General features: G+C 38.0%; 1 protein-coding gene across 5 annotated transcripts in view; it reads right to left on the reverse strand.

Moving 5' to 3' along the window:
* B4GALT6 (beta-1,4-galactosyltransferase 6) overlaps nucleotides 1–17,317 on the reverse strand; it is a 50,392-nt gene that overhangs the window by 21,374 nt on the left and 11,701 nt on the right. For 4 of the 5 annotated variants that reach the window (XM_065585428.1, XM_005279988.5, XM_024105465.3 and 1 more), the window contains exons 2-3: nucleotides 4,870–4,986; nucleotides 4,301–4,414 (exon numbers count right to left, since the gene is read on the reverse strand). In XM_065585428.1, coding sequence (XP_065441500.1) covers nucleotides 4,301–4,414; nucleotides 4,870–4,969 — 214 coding nt within the window. In that variant the 5' untranslated portion in view covers nucleotides 4,970–4,986. Of the gene's footprint in view, nucleotides 1–2,913; nucleotides 2,939–4,300; nucleotides 4,415–4,869; nucleotides 4,987–17,317 lie in introns of those variants that run through there. The other variant, XM_042854863.2, reaches the window with a different exon arrangement.

The following is a 17,317-nucleotide window of genomic DNA, read 5'->3' on the forward strand; positions in this document are numbered from 1 at the left end:
CAAAGGCTTTGGGAGTACATCCAGGAGAGCTTCATTAAGATGTTCCTGGAGGATTTACGCTCCATCCCCATATACGTTAACAGACTTTTCCAGTAGCTGTACTGGCTGCGAATGTATCCCAAGTCTTCAGGGAAAATTAATCACTAAACACGCTTGCTTTTAAACCATGTATTATATTTACAAAGGTACACTCACCAGAGGTCCCTTCTCCACCTTCTAGGTCCAGGAGTCCACCTTCGGTGGGTTGGGAGGGTACTAGATCCCGGGTGATAAACAGTTTCTGGCTTTCGAGGAAAACGGTTTCTCCGCTTGCTTGCTATGTGCTATCATCTTGCTCATCCCCAAAATCCGCATCCCTATTGCATGAGAATCCAATGACGGAGTCCACGCACAGGGCTGGGGTAGTTGTAGGGGCACCCCCTAGAATGGCATGCAGCTCATCATAGAAGCGGCATGTCTAGGGCTCTGACCCGGACCAGCTGTTTGCCTCTCTGGTTCTTTGGTAGGCTTGCCTGAGCTCCTTAAGTTTCACACGGCACTGCTGCGGATCCCTGTTATAGCCTCTGTCCTTCATGCCCTTGGAGATTTTTTCTAGTGTTTTGGCATTTCGTCTTTTGGAACGGAGTTCTGATAGCACGTATTCATCACCCCATACAGCGATCAGATCCAGTACCTCCCGTTCGGTCCATGCTGGAGCTCTTTTGCGATTCTGGGATTCCATGGTAACCTGTGCTGATGAGATCTGCACGGTCACCTCTGAGGTCGCCACGCTGGCCAAACAGGAAATGAAATTCAAAAGTTTACGGGGCTTTTCCTGTCTACCTGGCCAGTGCATCTGAGTTGAGAGTGCTGTCCAGAGCGGTCACTATGGAGCACTCTGGGACAGCTCCCGGAGGTCAATACTATCAAATTGCGTCCACACTACCCCAAATTCGACCCAGCAGGGTGGATTTCAGTGCTAATCCCCTCGTCGGGGAGGAATACAGAAATCAATTTTAAGAGCCCTTTAAGTCGACAAAAATGGCTTCGTCGTGTGGATGGGTGCAGGGTTAAAATCGATCTAACGCTGCTAAATTCGACGTAAACAAGTAGTGTAGACCAGGACCAAGATGCTGAAATTCAACCCAGGCAGGAGGAGAAAGGATTAGGTAGAAGATCCTGCCTGCTACTGCCCAAAAACAGAAGAGGAAAAAACCAAAGAAAGCAGAAGCAGCTAAAACTGCTAACTGACCAATCCCGTGAAGGCAGAGAAACTGGCAGCAAGCAAGAGCAGAAGGGTGTGGCTAGCACACTTAGCACAGCAACTATGGATTGCCTTTGTGAGCTGCAGCGTGGAGAGGAGCAGCCCAGATGTCTCAGAATTGTGGAAAACACTGAGCTGCAGAAAGATATTCTGTTTCAAGTTATGCTCTAATACAGCAGTTCTCAACCAGTGGTTCTAGAGGTCACCAGCTGATATCTGCAAAATCCCTATGTGTATTTTAAGAGCGTAAGTTTGGGGCAAAATATGACCAGACAGTATCTCTTCCAGGATCAGGGTCCCCAGGTTAACTTCAGATAGGTAAAGAAAGGCAACTGACCTAGCTAAGCTGAAACTGTGTCAAAGTGCACTTGATTCCAGGCACAGTAGTCTTCACTGCCTGCTTCAAGAATGATTTAGTGAGGTGAAAAGATGAAGATGGGCATAAGAATGTCTCATTTACGTTGAGTAGTTTAGAGAGATGATTTAAATTTGTTTTAAATCAAATACATCCTGTACATTTACAAAGTTTATCATTTTTTTAGGCAGTTCAGTTTTAAATTAATGTTATCAGTACAGTCCCATACCTACTTGTCATTTAGCTAAATTCCTGAAGTCATAAAGTAGTAATTTCAATTAAGATGAATTTGTAATATTGGTGCAGTAAGGTAAAATTAAAACATTAATATCAATTAACAATAGATATAACTTTTTTTCAACTCATCTCATTTTTCAGTCAGAAGCAGTTTCTGTATTTTTAACTATTGACTTGCCAAATATGTCCTATCTACTTGTATTGATTAGTCCTTTTATATCCAATCTATTTTTAAAAATAGTTAACTACCCAGAAATCTCAGACTGTCAAGATATCATTACGTGTAATATGGATTTGAGAGAATTTAATATACTAATGGGTAATTATGTTATTGCACAGCTCTTGAGACTGACTTTTTAGCGGGAGGGTTAAAAAATACATTTTTAGCCTCGAAGACAAGTTGAGAGATTTCTGAAAGTTAGCTTGGAATTTCTGTTTTTACAGATTTAAAATTTTTATTAACGCTAATGTTAAAAAAAAGATTTAATACATAAGTTGAGAAAATAGTGTCTGTAAGTCTGGGTATAGTGCTTAGATTATCCACAAATACAAAGATTGTTTTTAAAGTCATAAGATACATATGGTACATAATCAACAATAAAATTTTGATAATATTGAATCATAAGAGGTAATTAAAACATTTTTCTAAATTAATATGTAACTAGTGTACAATCATATCATGGTCACACACTAGCCCTTTCCTGTGTCAAAGTTTTTAGAGAAATGTTGTGATAATTGGGTCTATAAATTTACTCTAGTTGTAAATTCAATTGTAAAAGCATAAGAATGACCATAGTGGGTCAGATCAATGGTCCATCTAGCGCAGTATCCTTTCTTCCAATAGTGGCCAACGCCAACTGCTTCAGAGGGAATGAACATGTAATCAAGTGATACATCCCCTGTAGCCGGCAAACAGAGGCTAGAGATAATGAAAGTAGTGAAGTAACAGCAATGCAAGAGTACACGACAAAGAGACTAAATTAGTCCAAACTAAAAGGCCATGTTGATATAACTCAAAGAGGATACTGAATTCATGCTTGGTAAAAAACAGAAAACATGGAACCAGAAATTAATTAACCAGAATTGGTGTGTCAGACATCAGGCATTTTTGGTGGACAAAATAATGAGGGTATGGGCTATTCCATCCACCATTCCCTTTGTGGGTCCTGAAAGAAAGAAACTTCGGGAGGAAATTCAGAAGACTGGACAGAGGCTACTGGAACAAACTTCACCACCAGGGCTGCCACCCTCATCATCTCCTGGGACCAGAGACTTTCTTTGCCCTAATCATAATCCTGAGAAATGTCCTCACCAGACTGGGCCAGTGAGAGGGACCCAGATAACACTGCCACTTCTACCACTCCAGCAGAAACCCAAGCACGACCTGGGATGAAATGGGATCAACACACTAACAACCACAACTATAGCCCATCTCAACTAATGTCTTCTTTTTTCCCTAAAGGGACAGTTATTACAATCTTTTGTAAAACAGAGACTGTCAAACAAGGGGAGGTTTCCTTTTAAAAATTCTCTCTAGCTAAAGGGAAAGGGAACAAAGCGTGCTGTTAAAATGAAAACCTTATTTAAAACTTTACATTTAAAATGCTTTAACTGTTTTTTCTTTATCTTTAAATAAAGGTTAAAAGGATTTTTAATGGTATGTTTGCCATCGTACTAAGCAGGCTGAAGTCTCTGTATACCAAACCCCAAACCTTGTTTAACACTATTTAATGTTGGACAGTGACTGGATTAGGTTAACACCTTTGGCCCATTTATTCCAGCTAAATAAATACAACAGAATTTAAGCTAAGATTTTAATCTAATGCTAAAAGGAGTTTTTGAGTGTATATACACATGAGAAAAGAAATAAGATTGTATGAGCAATTTTTGTTGCTTTTTAATTTTTAAGTACTTCACTTTGAAACCTTAATCTTCTCAACTTTTCATACAAATTATTTTCATGTTTTTTTCACATTTTATGAAACCGTTGCCTGCTCAGTTATAACAGGATTTAGGACTTTTTTACCTTCTGAAGCACTCACTTTGCTATCTTATGCAACTTCTCAAATATTGGTGCAATTCTGATTAACTGATGAAAATGTAGGCAACTTGTTTTTGTTTCATTCAATTTTCCACCAAAAATACTCTCACCTCCAAAAATTCTAGGTAACAATTCCCCAAAGCCTCTAATTCAAGAAAGTGGTATATAACAAAAGATGCACTCTAACTGTAGGTGTTGAATACTGTCTTAATTGTGGAACAAATGCCAGAACACAATACACAGAAAAAAATGTATATCAAAACATTAGGTATTAGTCAGAATATTGGGCCAAATTCTGCTAAGCATTATTATATATGTTAAAGTGAGTTTTATTCAAGAATTCTGGTTAATAGTTTGCATTCTGGTTTAACGGAACCAGATGCAATAAATAAGGCTATAAATTAAGGTGAGATTATAAACTTACTCATGTAAGGCAGCTTTTCTGGACAAGCCTGGTAAGGAGAATATGTGAAGTTTTCTGGAAGATACATTGTTGTTTGAGCAAGGTAGTCACTGGAATTGTTGCCTTCAGGATAATCTTAAAGAAAAAAAAAAACAGTTTATTCTTGTAAAAATGAAAGTTTCCCAATGGCTTCTCATCAATATATCACTATGCTGGGGGGGACTGTTTTGCATCTTATCCTGACATCACTGCATAAACTTTATGTTTGCTGCAAGTTCCGACAGTGAATATAAAAACATTCTCTAAATCATTATCAAGTTGATCCTCATGAATTCTGATCTATTTACCCCAGCTCTTGATAAACCTATTTCTTAAAGAAAACTTAACTTCAGTTTCACAAGTGACTTTGTAAAGAGTAACCACTCTTCCCTTCCCTATTACTCCTCAAAGTTGGGAGAGTATGGGGGGGAGGGGAGAAATGAAGGGTGCTTAGAGCTAGGTTTTTGTAAACCTATGTATAAACAAGCTATGTCATTGTCATGAAGAAACAGACAACTTTTTTAAAATAATTAAATAGGAAATATTCTTACCTGTGCCATTCAGAGTAGCATTTTTATTAGTGTACAATCTGATCAGATGTCCTATTGTTTTCACATTTTCTCTCAACATTATGCCTCGAGCTTGCACCATAAAGAGATAGGTGTTTGCTGTTAAACACAAAAGTGACTATTTCATGTTAAACGTAATTCAATAGTATTTCATTTTATTTTAGTATTTACCAATGTATAATGTCATCAAATCAATACTGAACGATCTTGGAGTTCAAGATTAGCCCTCAAAAACCTATTAGGCCAAGAGTAGGATACACAGAGTAAAACCTAAAAATATTTAGGGTAAAAATCAAGATACAGACAAGAGGAAAAACATTAATTCATATTTCTAGACCTAACTGAAAGGGTAAAAATATCAAGTTAATAAATAGTAATTGAAACCTTAACACTATTTCATTTTCCTCCACCCTGCAAAAAACCTATTAAGATACAGCATTAAAAATCAATTTACCCATAGTGAGTTATATATATTTTAGAGGAGAAAGAGAGAGAGAGAGAAATATTTTTAGAAGAGAAATAACCGTAACCCACAAAAGCATCTATTTCCTACTTCTTGACTGTTTGTAAGGGTATGCTAAGATTTACCTCTGTTCATTCACCACCAGCTGGAAGTATTAACTAGCAGCTATGCCATTTTACAATTATATAACACCAATCATTGAAAAATCTCAAAATACAGTATAACCCTGTTTACTGGATCCTCCATTATTTGGCTCTCCTTATTAATCAAGGAACCAGCACACAAAGGTTCAGAAGTGGGTAATCTCCTGTGGTCTCTAGATGGTGCTGCAGCCTCGCACTTTCCCATTCTTCAGATTACCTGAATTTTTGATTATCCAATCTGGCTCCGGTCTCAATTAGATCAGCTAAACAGGGCTCTGCTGTACTAAAAGTCAGTTTCTCTGTGAAGTAGTTATTTAGGGTTACCATACGTCCGGATTTTCCCGGACATGTCCAGCTTTTGGGGGCTCAAATCCCCGTCCGGGGGGAAATCCCCAAAAGCCAGGCATGTCCGGGAAAATCGGGAGGCTCGGCCGGGGCCTCTTTGTGCGGGGCCGGGGTCGCGGGGGCATGGTGCCGGGCCGGGAGCCGGGCCGGGGGCCAGGCCGGGCCGGGCCAGGGTCGCAGTGCCGGGCCGGTCCCGCGGGGCTGGGAGCCGGGCCGGGCCCGCGGGGCTGGGAGCCGGGCCGGGGAGGCAGGCCCGCGGGGCGGGGAGCCGGGGGTGGTCGGCCGGGGCCGCGCCTCCTCCCCCCACACCCCCCCCTTACCTGCTTCAGGCTTCCCGCGAATTAAATGTTCGCGGGAAGCAGGGGAGGGGGCGGAGACTTTGGGAGGGGGCGGAGTTGGGGCGGGGTCCCCTGGAGTGTCCTCCATTAGGAGGCAGAAAATATGGTAACCCTATAGTTATTAGAGACATTACAGGTTGGTAAACTCAGGTACAGACAGACAATTTAACTGATTCACACAAGATGACAGCACATCAGTAACAGAACCAAGAATCCTGTCTCTCAGATCAGTAATCAAAGCCATATACAGAGCTCATATAATACTATCTTTGGCCTGAATAGAAAAATGAGATGGACACACAAATCAGAAAGATAAAATGTTCTGTTGCCTTCTAAATAGGCACAAGCCTAAATGGGATCCATACGACTTCAGTAATCTACAAGTGGATGGACAAATTCCTTTTGAAAATCAGTTTTCATACCGGGTAGCAAAGTTGATCATCGCTGTCCTTTCACATATGCCAAGCATGCAAAGACTCATGCTTTTGAAAAATTTCTCTACTGACTACAGCATAGCAACATAGTGTCACTAATAAGGACCCCCCCAATAAAACCTTTTGAATAGAAATCTGGCTGGTCACATGGCACTGACTCATATTTCCAGCTGATAAACTGCATTAAAAAACAGCTAAAAATCCATTTTCAAAGCAAACCAATTGAGAATTCCATCCACCATATTATTTACATCTATATGAATTTGTTGGCAGAGGTGGTGATGGGCAGTACACTAATACCAAAACTATCATCTCCTTTATGTCAAACAAGCACCATCAGAAGAGGTGAGTGCTTTGAAAATCTTGCCTTTATAATGTTCACCACTCTCAGGGGCCTCTCCCCTCAGATTAGAGGGCATTACTGAGCATCTTGACCATTCATTCATATATATGTTAGATAGATAGATGCAAATCAACAAAGATTTTATTTTTCTGTGTCTGAAAGCTAGATTTCATATTTCCTTCTTTCCTGGTGGGACATTTCAATGTAATTTTACTATATAACTGTTCAGTCCTCTTTGACATCTGTATGTACTAAGTATAACAAACTTTAAGACAATGTGTGTTTATTGACTGATTAATACAGGAGTCAGGTGGCTAAAGGCATGAGGCCACAAGCACATTATAATTGATTTAAAACATACATCTTCATGTGTCTTAATGCAGTGGGCATTTAAAATTATTAATTGCTATTTTGACCATATGATTCCACCAAAACAAGCATTGCAACATGTAAAATTTTCTTTTTTTTCCTTTTTGCTGCAAGCCAGATTTCTTTTCTCTGTTGCTCTGTACTCCATACTCAAAAATTAAACCTCCAGACCCTGAGAGGAAGAAAGAAAATCCTGTGTCATATACCTTTAAATACACAGAACAACAAGGTGACTAGTTTTCCCTTAAAAGAGTGAAAATCCTGTGATGATGGTAAGCAATTCAAGGAACATGTCCATTTAATAAAATGATCAGTAATGCATACTACATTAGAAAGCAAGGAAGATAGAGGTCAAAGCTATATAATCAGTATTTTTTTGTTACTGTTATTTTGTTTTGGGTTTTGTTTGTTTCATTTTGTAATTTAATAAAGAGGGGATCAGGTGCCTACAAGCCAAATGCAACCCAAAATTTAAGGCTGCATCCGCATAAAAAGAACAAAAAATAAAAGTTTGGCTAGTTGAGAAAAAGAACATCCTAACAAAACCAGGCAGGATTTTGAATCCCTCTTCATTAGGGGACATGTTATGAAGATCTGCAAAGCAGAGCTAGTAGGATTTTTTTTTACTTTTTTTTTTCCCCAAATCAGAAAGTGTTAGGTCATCAAAACCAAAACTGTTCATGGAAAACAGTTTCTATAAATTTCCCATTTTGATTTCTAAACAAGAGAGGTCATTTTGAGAAGTAAAAATTACTTTTGTTTCAAAATTTTGAGTTAATTTACATTAGAAAAATGTTTAAAAAAGAGTCAAAATCCAAATGAAATGTTTTGATGAACCCACTTAAAAAAAACAAAATCATGAAAAATTTTGAGATTGACTTTTCATCCAAATTCAGGATAAGAATTTTTTTTAAACTCTATACATCCCATGGGATAAGAAAGCCATTTGCCATCTGGTTCTCTCAGAAAGAATAAAGAAGGGTTCACACTACAGAAGTATAAATTTGATCTAGTTGGTATTACTGAAACCTGGTGGGATGATTCACACAATTGGACATTAAAATCAATGGTTATAACCTATTTAGGAAGGATCAAGTAGGCAAAAGGGTAAGACCAGTGGCACTTTATGTCAAAAAATTGTTTTACCTGTTTCCGAGTCACTGATAACTCAAAATGCTTATGATCATAAGAATGACCATGTCTTCTGACAGTGGCCAATGCCAGATGCTTCAAAGGGAATGAACAGAACAGGGTAATTATCAAGTGGATCCATCCCCTCTCATCCAGTCTCAGCTTCTGCCAGTCACAAGTTTAGGGACACCCAGAGGATGGAGTTGCATCCCTGACCATCTTGGCTAATAGCCATTGATGGACCTATCCTCCATTAAGTTATCTAATTCTTTTTTGAACCCAGTTATACTTTTGGCCTTCACTACATCCCCTGGGAATGAATTCCACAGGTTGACTATGTGTTGTATGAAGTACTTCCTTTTGTTTGTTTTAAAACTGCCTATGAATTTCATTGGGTGATCCTTGGTTCTTGTCTTAAGTGAAGCTGTAAGCAACACTTCCTTATTCACTTTCTCCACATCTGGCATTGACCACTGTCAGAACACAGGATACTGAGCTAGATGGGCCACTGGTCTGACCTGGGTATGGTTCAATAGCCCAACAGATATAAAGCACAAAATGGGGTATTAGTTGGTGGTCTACTACAGACCACCAAATCACACTAGGGAATAGGATGACCACCTCCTTATGCACCTATCTATAATATTTAAAACAAAAAACTGTGTAATTATGGGGGACGTCAATTTGAGTGACATTTGCTAGAGGTCTCACACTACCAGAACTAAAACATCCTGGGAATTTCTAAACATTACATATGATACTATCCTAACTCAAAGTGTAGCAACACGATGGAATTCCTTATTAGACCTTGTTCCTAACGGATAAAGAGGAACTGATCACAGAACTAAAAATAAATGGTAGTTAAGTACAAGTAATCAAGTTTTGATCATATTCATAATGTGCAAGCCCAATAAAGCCCAGACACTTAGTGTTTTAATAAGGCAATTTCATAAAGCTGAAAACAATTTTGAGCCAATCTGCTAGGAGGAAGAATTTCATCAGAAAAATTTGAATGATCATTGGAAGTCATTTAAGAACACCTTACAAGATGCCCCAAAAGCCACAATACCATAACCGAGAAAGAAGGCCTTGCTGGTTAAAAAAAACTGACCTGGTATAGAGGGAAAGTGAAGGCAGCTATACATTTTTTTAAAATATTAACAAATGGAAGAAAAGACAACTTGATAGTAATGAATATAAATCAGAACCTAGAAATTGTAAAAGAAAAAAAAATGATAAGGGAAACAAAGGGATACAGAGGAATCCATGGCCAGGAGAGTTAAGGACAATAAGAAGGATTTTTTAAATATATTAAGAACAAAAATAATCTTGACAATGGTACTGGTCCATTACTAGATGGAAATGGCAGTATTAATAATAAGGCAAAAGTGGTCAAACTATTAAATAAATATTTCTGTTCTGTATGGGAGGGGGGGGGAACTGAGGCTACAACCTCAATATATGGTGATAACACTCGTTCCGTTCCACTAGTATCTCTAAAAGACTAGAAACAGAAGATACTAAAGAAAGATATTTATTTTCAAATCAGCAGATGCAAATAACTTGCATCCCAGAGTTTTCAAAAAACTAGCTGAGGCACTCACTGGACCATTTATGTTGATTTGGAGCACAGGGGAAGTTCCAGAAGGTTGCAACAAAGCTAGTGCTGTGCCAATATTTAAAAGGGGTAAATGGGATGACTCGGGTATTTATAAGCCTGACATTGATCTCTGGCAAGATAATGGAGCGGCTGATACAAGATTCAATTAAAAAAATTAAAGAAAGGTAATGCAATTAATGCAAATCAACACGGGTTTATGAAAAATAGATCTTGTCAAATTAACTTGATATATTTTTGATGAGATTTCAAGTTTGGCTGATAAAAGTTCTGTAAGGTATTTGATATTGTATCACACAACATTTTGATTAAAAAACAGTAGTGTACATCCCCATAGAAACTTAAACAAAAACAAAACAGGCGTAGAGTATTATCCCACTCCCAACCCCCAAACAGGAGGGCTGGTGGACTGCCTTTACGCTGGCTCTTGTCTGGCATGGGTCACCATACCAGGAGTCATGCTGCCACCAGCACAGCTCTCAGGGTCATGGGGGCATGCAAGCCTTCCCACCGCATTGAGATTTAGTCCATGGGGAAGGATTCAGAATCACTAGTCACATTAAGAAGTTTTAGCCTTAAGTTTTGGGAGTTCCCAGCCATTCTCACACTGAAGGTCTGAGACCCAAGAGTGAGAATCAGATTCTCACCAGGAGAATGTTTGAAGTTATGGTTACTCTACCTCTAATATTCTTTAAAATACTACTTTAAGTGGTCAGCTTTAAAATAGCACTTTTGTATTCCAACTGTTCAAACTGGAGCTTTTCCTGCTAGCTTCTCTGCTTTGTCTGAAGCTTTTATAGCTAGCCTGTCAGGAAATCTCCAGAGACTATTAATTCCCTGAGCTTGTATTTAAAAGATACAAGGAGGAGGGATAGCTCAGTGGTTTGAGCATTGGCCTGCTAAACCCAGAGTTGTGAGTTCAATCCTTGAGGGGGCCACTTAGAGATCTGGGGGAAAATCAGTACTTGGTCCTGCTAGTGAAGGCAAGGGGCTGGACTTGATGACCTTTCAAGGTCCCTTCCAGTTCTAGGAGATGGGATATCTCCATTTAAAAAAAAAAAAAAAAAAGATTTTCCAACTAATGAAAACTTTTTCCTTAGAAGCCACTGTAAAAATCAATTACTTGAATTAATAATTCAATGACAACTCTTTACCCTTAGGCAAGTAACTTGTTTTTAAATCAGATTTCCCTCAGGGGTCAGTCCCTCAAGGTTAAAAATAATGTTTTAAAAACATGACTCCTATAATAAAAAGTTTATTTTTCTGGTAAACATGGGATGAGATTACAATGGAAGAATCTCAGAGCAGTCCTTTCAAATATTCCCAATCTGCCCCTCTTTTTCCTCATGATCATATGGCTCCTTCCTTGGATACCTTCAAATATTCCAAGACGACAAGCTAAAAATAATGTAATGTACTTTGGTTTTTGAACTCCTTGCTTTGGATATACACACTAAAATATTTGCTGCTTCCAAATTTTGACTGCAATTCTAAAATGTTGTAAATGAAGTTACTTTCACTATTAAAAATGCCAAGCATTCCTGAAGAGCAGATTACAGAACACAAGGTTAATAAAAAAAATAGGCAAGAATAACCACAGTCCTCACCACATTCGTAAATAAATGCAAAAATCATTTATTTGAGATGACTTTCCCTCAACCAGGTCCCCAAAGAGAAAAAAGTCCCCTAGAGTTAAGTTAAGTTTTCTTCTGCAGCATGTAAAAAGATACTATTATTTCTAATTGTAGTTACTTTGCTGCATTATGGGCATCCATACAGTCAAAAAGAGTGTCTGGGGCCATAAAAGTACTTGGATTACAGACTTAAAAGGCTCCATCTTTTGTGACATTATTTAGAACTAGACTGGATAAAACACTTGAGAATGTTATAGGGAACCATTCTACATTAACAGAAAGGATGGAAAAGTTAACTAATAGGTCTTTTTCATCTCCAGCTTCTGTAGTTCACTAGCTGTGTAGTTTGCTGAGGTGGGCTGATCAGGAGACAGTTAAAAGCAACTGTCTCTGGGCCTCAGTTCCTCATCTATACAATGGGGAAAATACAATTTCACCTCACAGGGAAGGGTGGATAAAAATCACTGATTTAAAAAAAAAATGTAAATGCTTTTTGAGGAAAATCTATCTAAAGATAGTTTTAATTAAGATACATTATAGCTCAAAGATATCTCATCATGGAATAGGGATTATAAATTCTAATTCTATAGTATGAGACAATATATTCATGTAATGTTTAAGAAAAGTTTTGTAAAGGAATTCCAATAGTTCATGGATTAGGGACCCAATCTTATGGGGGGTGCTAGGGGCTTCTCTATAGATTATTTAGGTTAATCTTTCTATCTACCCAATGGGATTCAGTGCTCAGTCTAGAAGATACCATCGAAGATCCTTAGTTCTCAAACTGTGGATTTGTCTCTCCAGAGATAACATGCTCATTACCAGCAAAAAATGTTTTAAAATAAATAAATACATATATAGAGGTAAAAAATAACAGACAACCCTATTGTCTCTCTGTAAATTTGTGTACGCAGAGTCAATCCCTTACCTCTCTCTAAAAGTGCAAAGTTTCAAAAAGTTCAATGAATAGAAGATTGTTAGGGGTGGAATAGATCTGGACAAGGAGAAGTCTGGAGATAAATGTGAGAAGGGAGGGACAGGCAATAGAAACAAAAGTGAAACTGTTTGAGCAGCATATTCCAGAAGTCTTGAGGTCTTTCTGAGTGTAGCCTTCATTGATTTGAGATCGACCATACCATTCTCCCACTAGAAGAGAAAAACCTATAATGGCAGCAGGCTGTAAAAGTGACCCAGTTTAGGAATATTTTAATGAAGTTCTTCTACTTGTGGGTAAGACAGGCATGCGTGCAAAATGCAAACAGTGTAACAAAGAAATGCAAGGCCTGATTGCCCGAATGAAACAGCATCATGAGAAATGCTCCTTCTCAGGAGGAAGCTGAGTTGAAGATGATGAAAGGAAGATGTCTGAACATGCAGGGACTTCAGGTTGGTAAACTTTTTTATTTCATACTTCTTGTTGTCAGATGCTACTGGTGTGGTGCTCTGCTTTCTCCTGTGTTGATATCACTCGGCTGCGTGCATGTGTTCCCTCTGTGTGCGGTCCCAGCTCTGCAGATAGGGGTTCTCGTCGGGTTTGCTGTGTCAGCTAATAACCACAGAGTCTAGTAAGATGCAAAATCACATCGAGTAGGTTTATTGCGACCTCGGACACAATTGCAGTTCCCTGTAGGTTTCTGAGCCTAACTCAGGGCATACTACAAGAAAGTGCCTCTTAGCAAGGACCCGGCTCAGTGGCGGGACTTTCCACTGCCCCCGTGGCCGGACAAAGACACCACCCCAGGGATACATTTTTATACACGGGTAAACAAGTTACACATCACTCCTGACGTATTGAGGTGCAACCCCTTCACCTAGCAAAGTACAACCTCCCTATGTAGTAAGGTGCCGCCTCGCACCTTGTACCTGTTGGTTCGATCAAAACAACTCTATCCATCATTTTACCCTTTTGCCCCTGTCATTGGGATGGGTCGGCCTGTTCCATATTATCTGTGGAATGTTCCGGTATGGTGTGTCTTGGTACCATGTTTATACTTTAACTATGCTAGATGAATATATATTTATACATCAGCCCTTTCCTTGCCAGCTTCTGTGAGCAGGGCCTGCCTCTTGCTCACAGCTGAACTTTGCTTTATGTTAGCAAAGTCTTGACCATTACTTTAGTTCATGCCTCAGGCCTCATACTGAGCCTTTATCAGGGCCTTCACTTACTACACTTTTTTCTTAAAGACTGCCTGTCTTCCTTCTGGACTATTCTTGAATTCTCATGTTTGAGCAAAAAAAATATAGTTGTTACTCTATGGCACTATCATATTAGATGCAGTTGTGATAAAAAATAAATAGCTGAAATAGGCAGATCTTCCTTTTACAATTTCACCTTTAAAGTAGTACCGAGTCTCAGTGAATGCAGTGAGCAATGCTAAATGAGCAGTATGGTAATAACAATTAAACAACTGCATTGACTTATTTTGTTTAGGAGAAGCCATCCTCAACATAAAGGATTCTGAAGACTGACTACCTTCAAGATCACCATCATTTTCTATAGTTTCAGAGTTATCTGCCAATGATAGTGTTTCAGTCACATCATGTCACATAGCCACAGTATATCAGCTGTAGCAAAAAGAAAAAAAAAAATTCCATCATCCAGAAACAACCACAGATAAGTTTGTGGTAAGAACCAGCAGATTACAAAAAGAGGTAACTGATGAAAAAAAACCCTCTCCTTTCCGTATGATTGAGAACCCACACCTCATTAACATGGTTCAGTGATTAAGACCAGGATACAGTCCACCCAACAGAGCAGATGTCGTAGGCAAATTGCTGGATAAAGAGTATGAAAGAGAAATTGAGCAGTGTGCAAAAGGTCTAGAGGATGAAATTGTTAACCTGAGTCTTGATGGATGGAGCAATGTCCACAATGATCCTGTTGTATGTGCTTGTGTGACAATAGAAGGAGGGAATGTATTCCTTACAGAAACAATTGATACATCAGGAAATGCACACACAGCAGAATACTTACAAGTAGTAGCAGTAAAAGCTATAACAAATAGTGAAAAAAAATTCAAATGTCTAGTATGGAGCTTAGTCACAGACAATGCTGCAAATGTATCCAAGATGAGAAGAAATTATTTAGAAGAGAGTGAAGAGAGTCCCAAGCTAATAACATACGGTTGCAGTGTTCATTTGATGCACCTCCTAGCCAAAGACTTCATTGTTACAGAAGTATTTTGCAATTTCAACAACATTTGCCTTTATTTCTGGAACAACCACTTTGCAGCAGCAGCTGCTCTGAAAAAAGTGGGAGGAACCAAGCTAACTCTCCCACAAGACGTGCTCTGGAACTCAGTAGCGGACTGTTTTGAGCACTATAACAAGAACTGGCCTAATCTGATGACAGTTTGTGAACAAAATCATGAAAAAATAGATGGCACTGTCACAGCCAAAGTTCTCAACAATGGGCTTAAGAGAAATGTTGAACATATGCCGAGTACCCTGAAGCCTATTTCTGTAGCCTTGAACAAAATGCAGGGAAACAGCTGTTTTATTGCTGACGCTGTTGAAATTTGTAAGGAACTGAGTGAGATCTTAAAAAGAGAAATATGACAGAGTTAAATTAAAAGCATTAAAAAAAATGATTGGGACAAGCACTATCTCCAGCTCATTTTCTTGCAAATATACTCGGTACCAGGGACAAACCTTAACTTCTGAAGAAGAGGAGTTGGCTATGACATGTACATCCAGCCATAATGCCAACTATAATAAACTTCAGACCTAAGGGTGAACCATTCAAGAAATATATGTTGCTGATGATGTTTTAAAGAAAGTCACACCAGTGACCTGGTGGAAGTCACTTAAGCACTTGGATTCAGAGTCTGTTGAAGTGATAATCTCACTTTTAACAGCAGTAGCTTCTTCTTCTGGTGTAGAAAGAATATTTTCTTCCTTTGGACAAATTAATTCCAAATTGAGAAATCGTTTGAGACCTGAAAAAACAGGAAAGCTTGTTTTTCTTTTCCAGATTATGAACAAACAGGAAGATGAAGGTGAAGACAAATGAGTTAGCTGCAGAAGCCAATATTTTAAGTTTCTCATGTTGACCTGGCTGACCTAGTCAATGTAATTTTTGTGGTTGTTTTTTTAAAATATTTAATTTAACTATTTTAGTTAAAAAACAAACAAAAACAAACCTGATTTTAAAATATTTGAATGTTTAACTAAATTCAAAAATGTATATGCTTGTTTTGTTAAAGTATTATATGTTTGCTGTTGAAGAAAAAATCCAGAACACTTAACATTGTTGTTTTAGTTAAATAAAACAATTTAAATGTCTGTCTGGTGATGTTCTCCTAATACAGCATGGCAAGAAAATCCTCCAAATATTAATGATTAACCTGTTGAATTGGAGATAGTTCACCTCCCAATGACTTCATAAGTATCTGCTTCAATTACCTTTGGTAAATGAAATTATCAAACAATTATTCATTTTCTGATATAGCTGTACAACTAATCTGAAAAGTTTTCAAAATAAATCACTTAAAAATGTATAGTCTATACCTTCTAAAAATTAAACCTACATCTGAGTTATGAAGAATATGTATTAAGGTTATAACAACCAACAAGAATACACTTTTATGTAGAAATCCATGATTAATTTGAGTCAGACTAGTGATTTAAATCAATTAATGAATTTATTTTTAAAATACCCTGTCACAGGGTGGATCGGATTTAAATCAAATCCACCCTGTCACAGGGTGGATCTGATTTAAATCAAATCCACCCTGTCACAGGGTATTTTAAAAATAAATTCATTAGTCTTTGTGAAGCACTCAGAATTACAGTGATGAGAACCATAGAAAAGCTCATAAAGGAAATTCAGGAAATTCTATAATCAAAGCAGTAAATAATGCATGAAGCCACATGTTAAACAATGAGGATAAAACAGAGATATTGCATATCCACTCGGTGAACACTCTCCCTTTTGAGCACTGAATGGGCAGTGATCCTGTGATAAAGATAAAATCCATATAATAACCATCTGCAGAAGAGGCCAAATTAAGATGGCAAAGGCAACCTTCATTTTGGCATTTTCTAACTTCTGAGTGCTTGACTTACAATCTTAATGTTCTTTTAATGCTGTTTCTTGTGAATAATATAAATAAAATACTATTGAAGTATTATTTATTTAGCAGAGAAATGCTATATCAATATGGCTCCCTTATTAGGAAGTCTCCTGGAACTTGATTTATCTTAATGAAAATAAATGGTAATGACTTCTGTCTATTGGGAATAGTAGCATTAGCACAAAACATCTATTAAGAAGAGCGCAATAGTTTAACTAGTTTTTAACTAACGAAGACATTCTTAGTGCAGGTCTTTTGGTAAACCAGTTGCCTAGCAAAGATTAAGAGACATGTTTTCCAGGGTATTCTAGGAGTAATGAGACAATGAGGAAGGAAGAGAGAAGACTGTTTCCAAAGAAAGGTGTAGTGCCAAATTTGGGGTAAATTTTATTCCCAAATTGGTTTTGCCAATGTAAAAATGTCACTTTTCCCCTCCATAAGTGGAAAATTGATAATGTTTTTTCAGTGTTGCCAACTCTTACAATTTTATCATAAGTTAGGCAAAATTTGTCGTTTTTCTTAAACCCTAGCTTT

The sequence above is a fragment of the Chrysemys picta genome, chromosome 2 (genome assembly GCF_011386835.1).
Source record: "Chrysemys picta bellii isolate R12L10 chromosome 2, ASM1138683v2, whole genome shotgun sequence".
NCBI classification, from domain to species: Eukaryota; Metazoa; Chordata; order Testudines; family Emydidae; genus Chrysemys; species Chrysemys picta.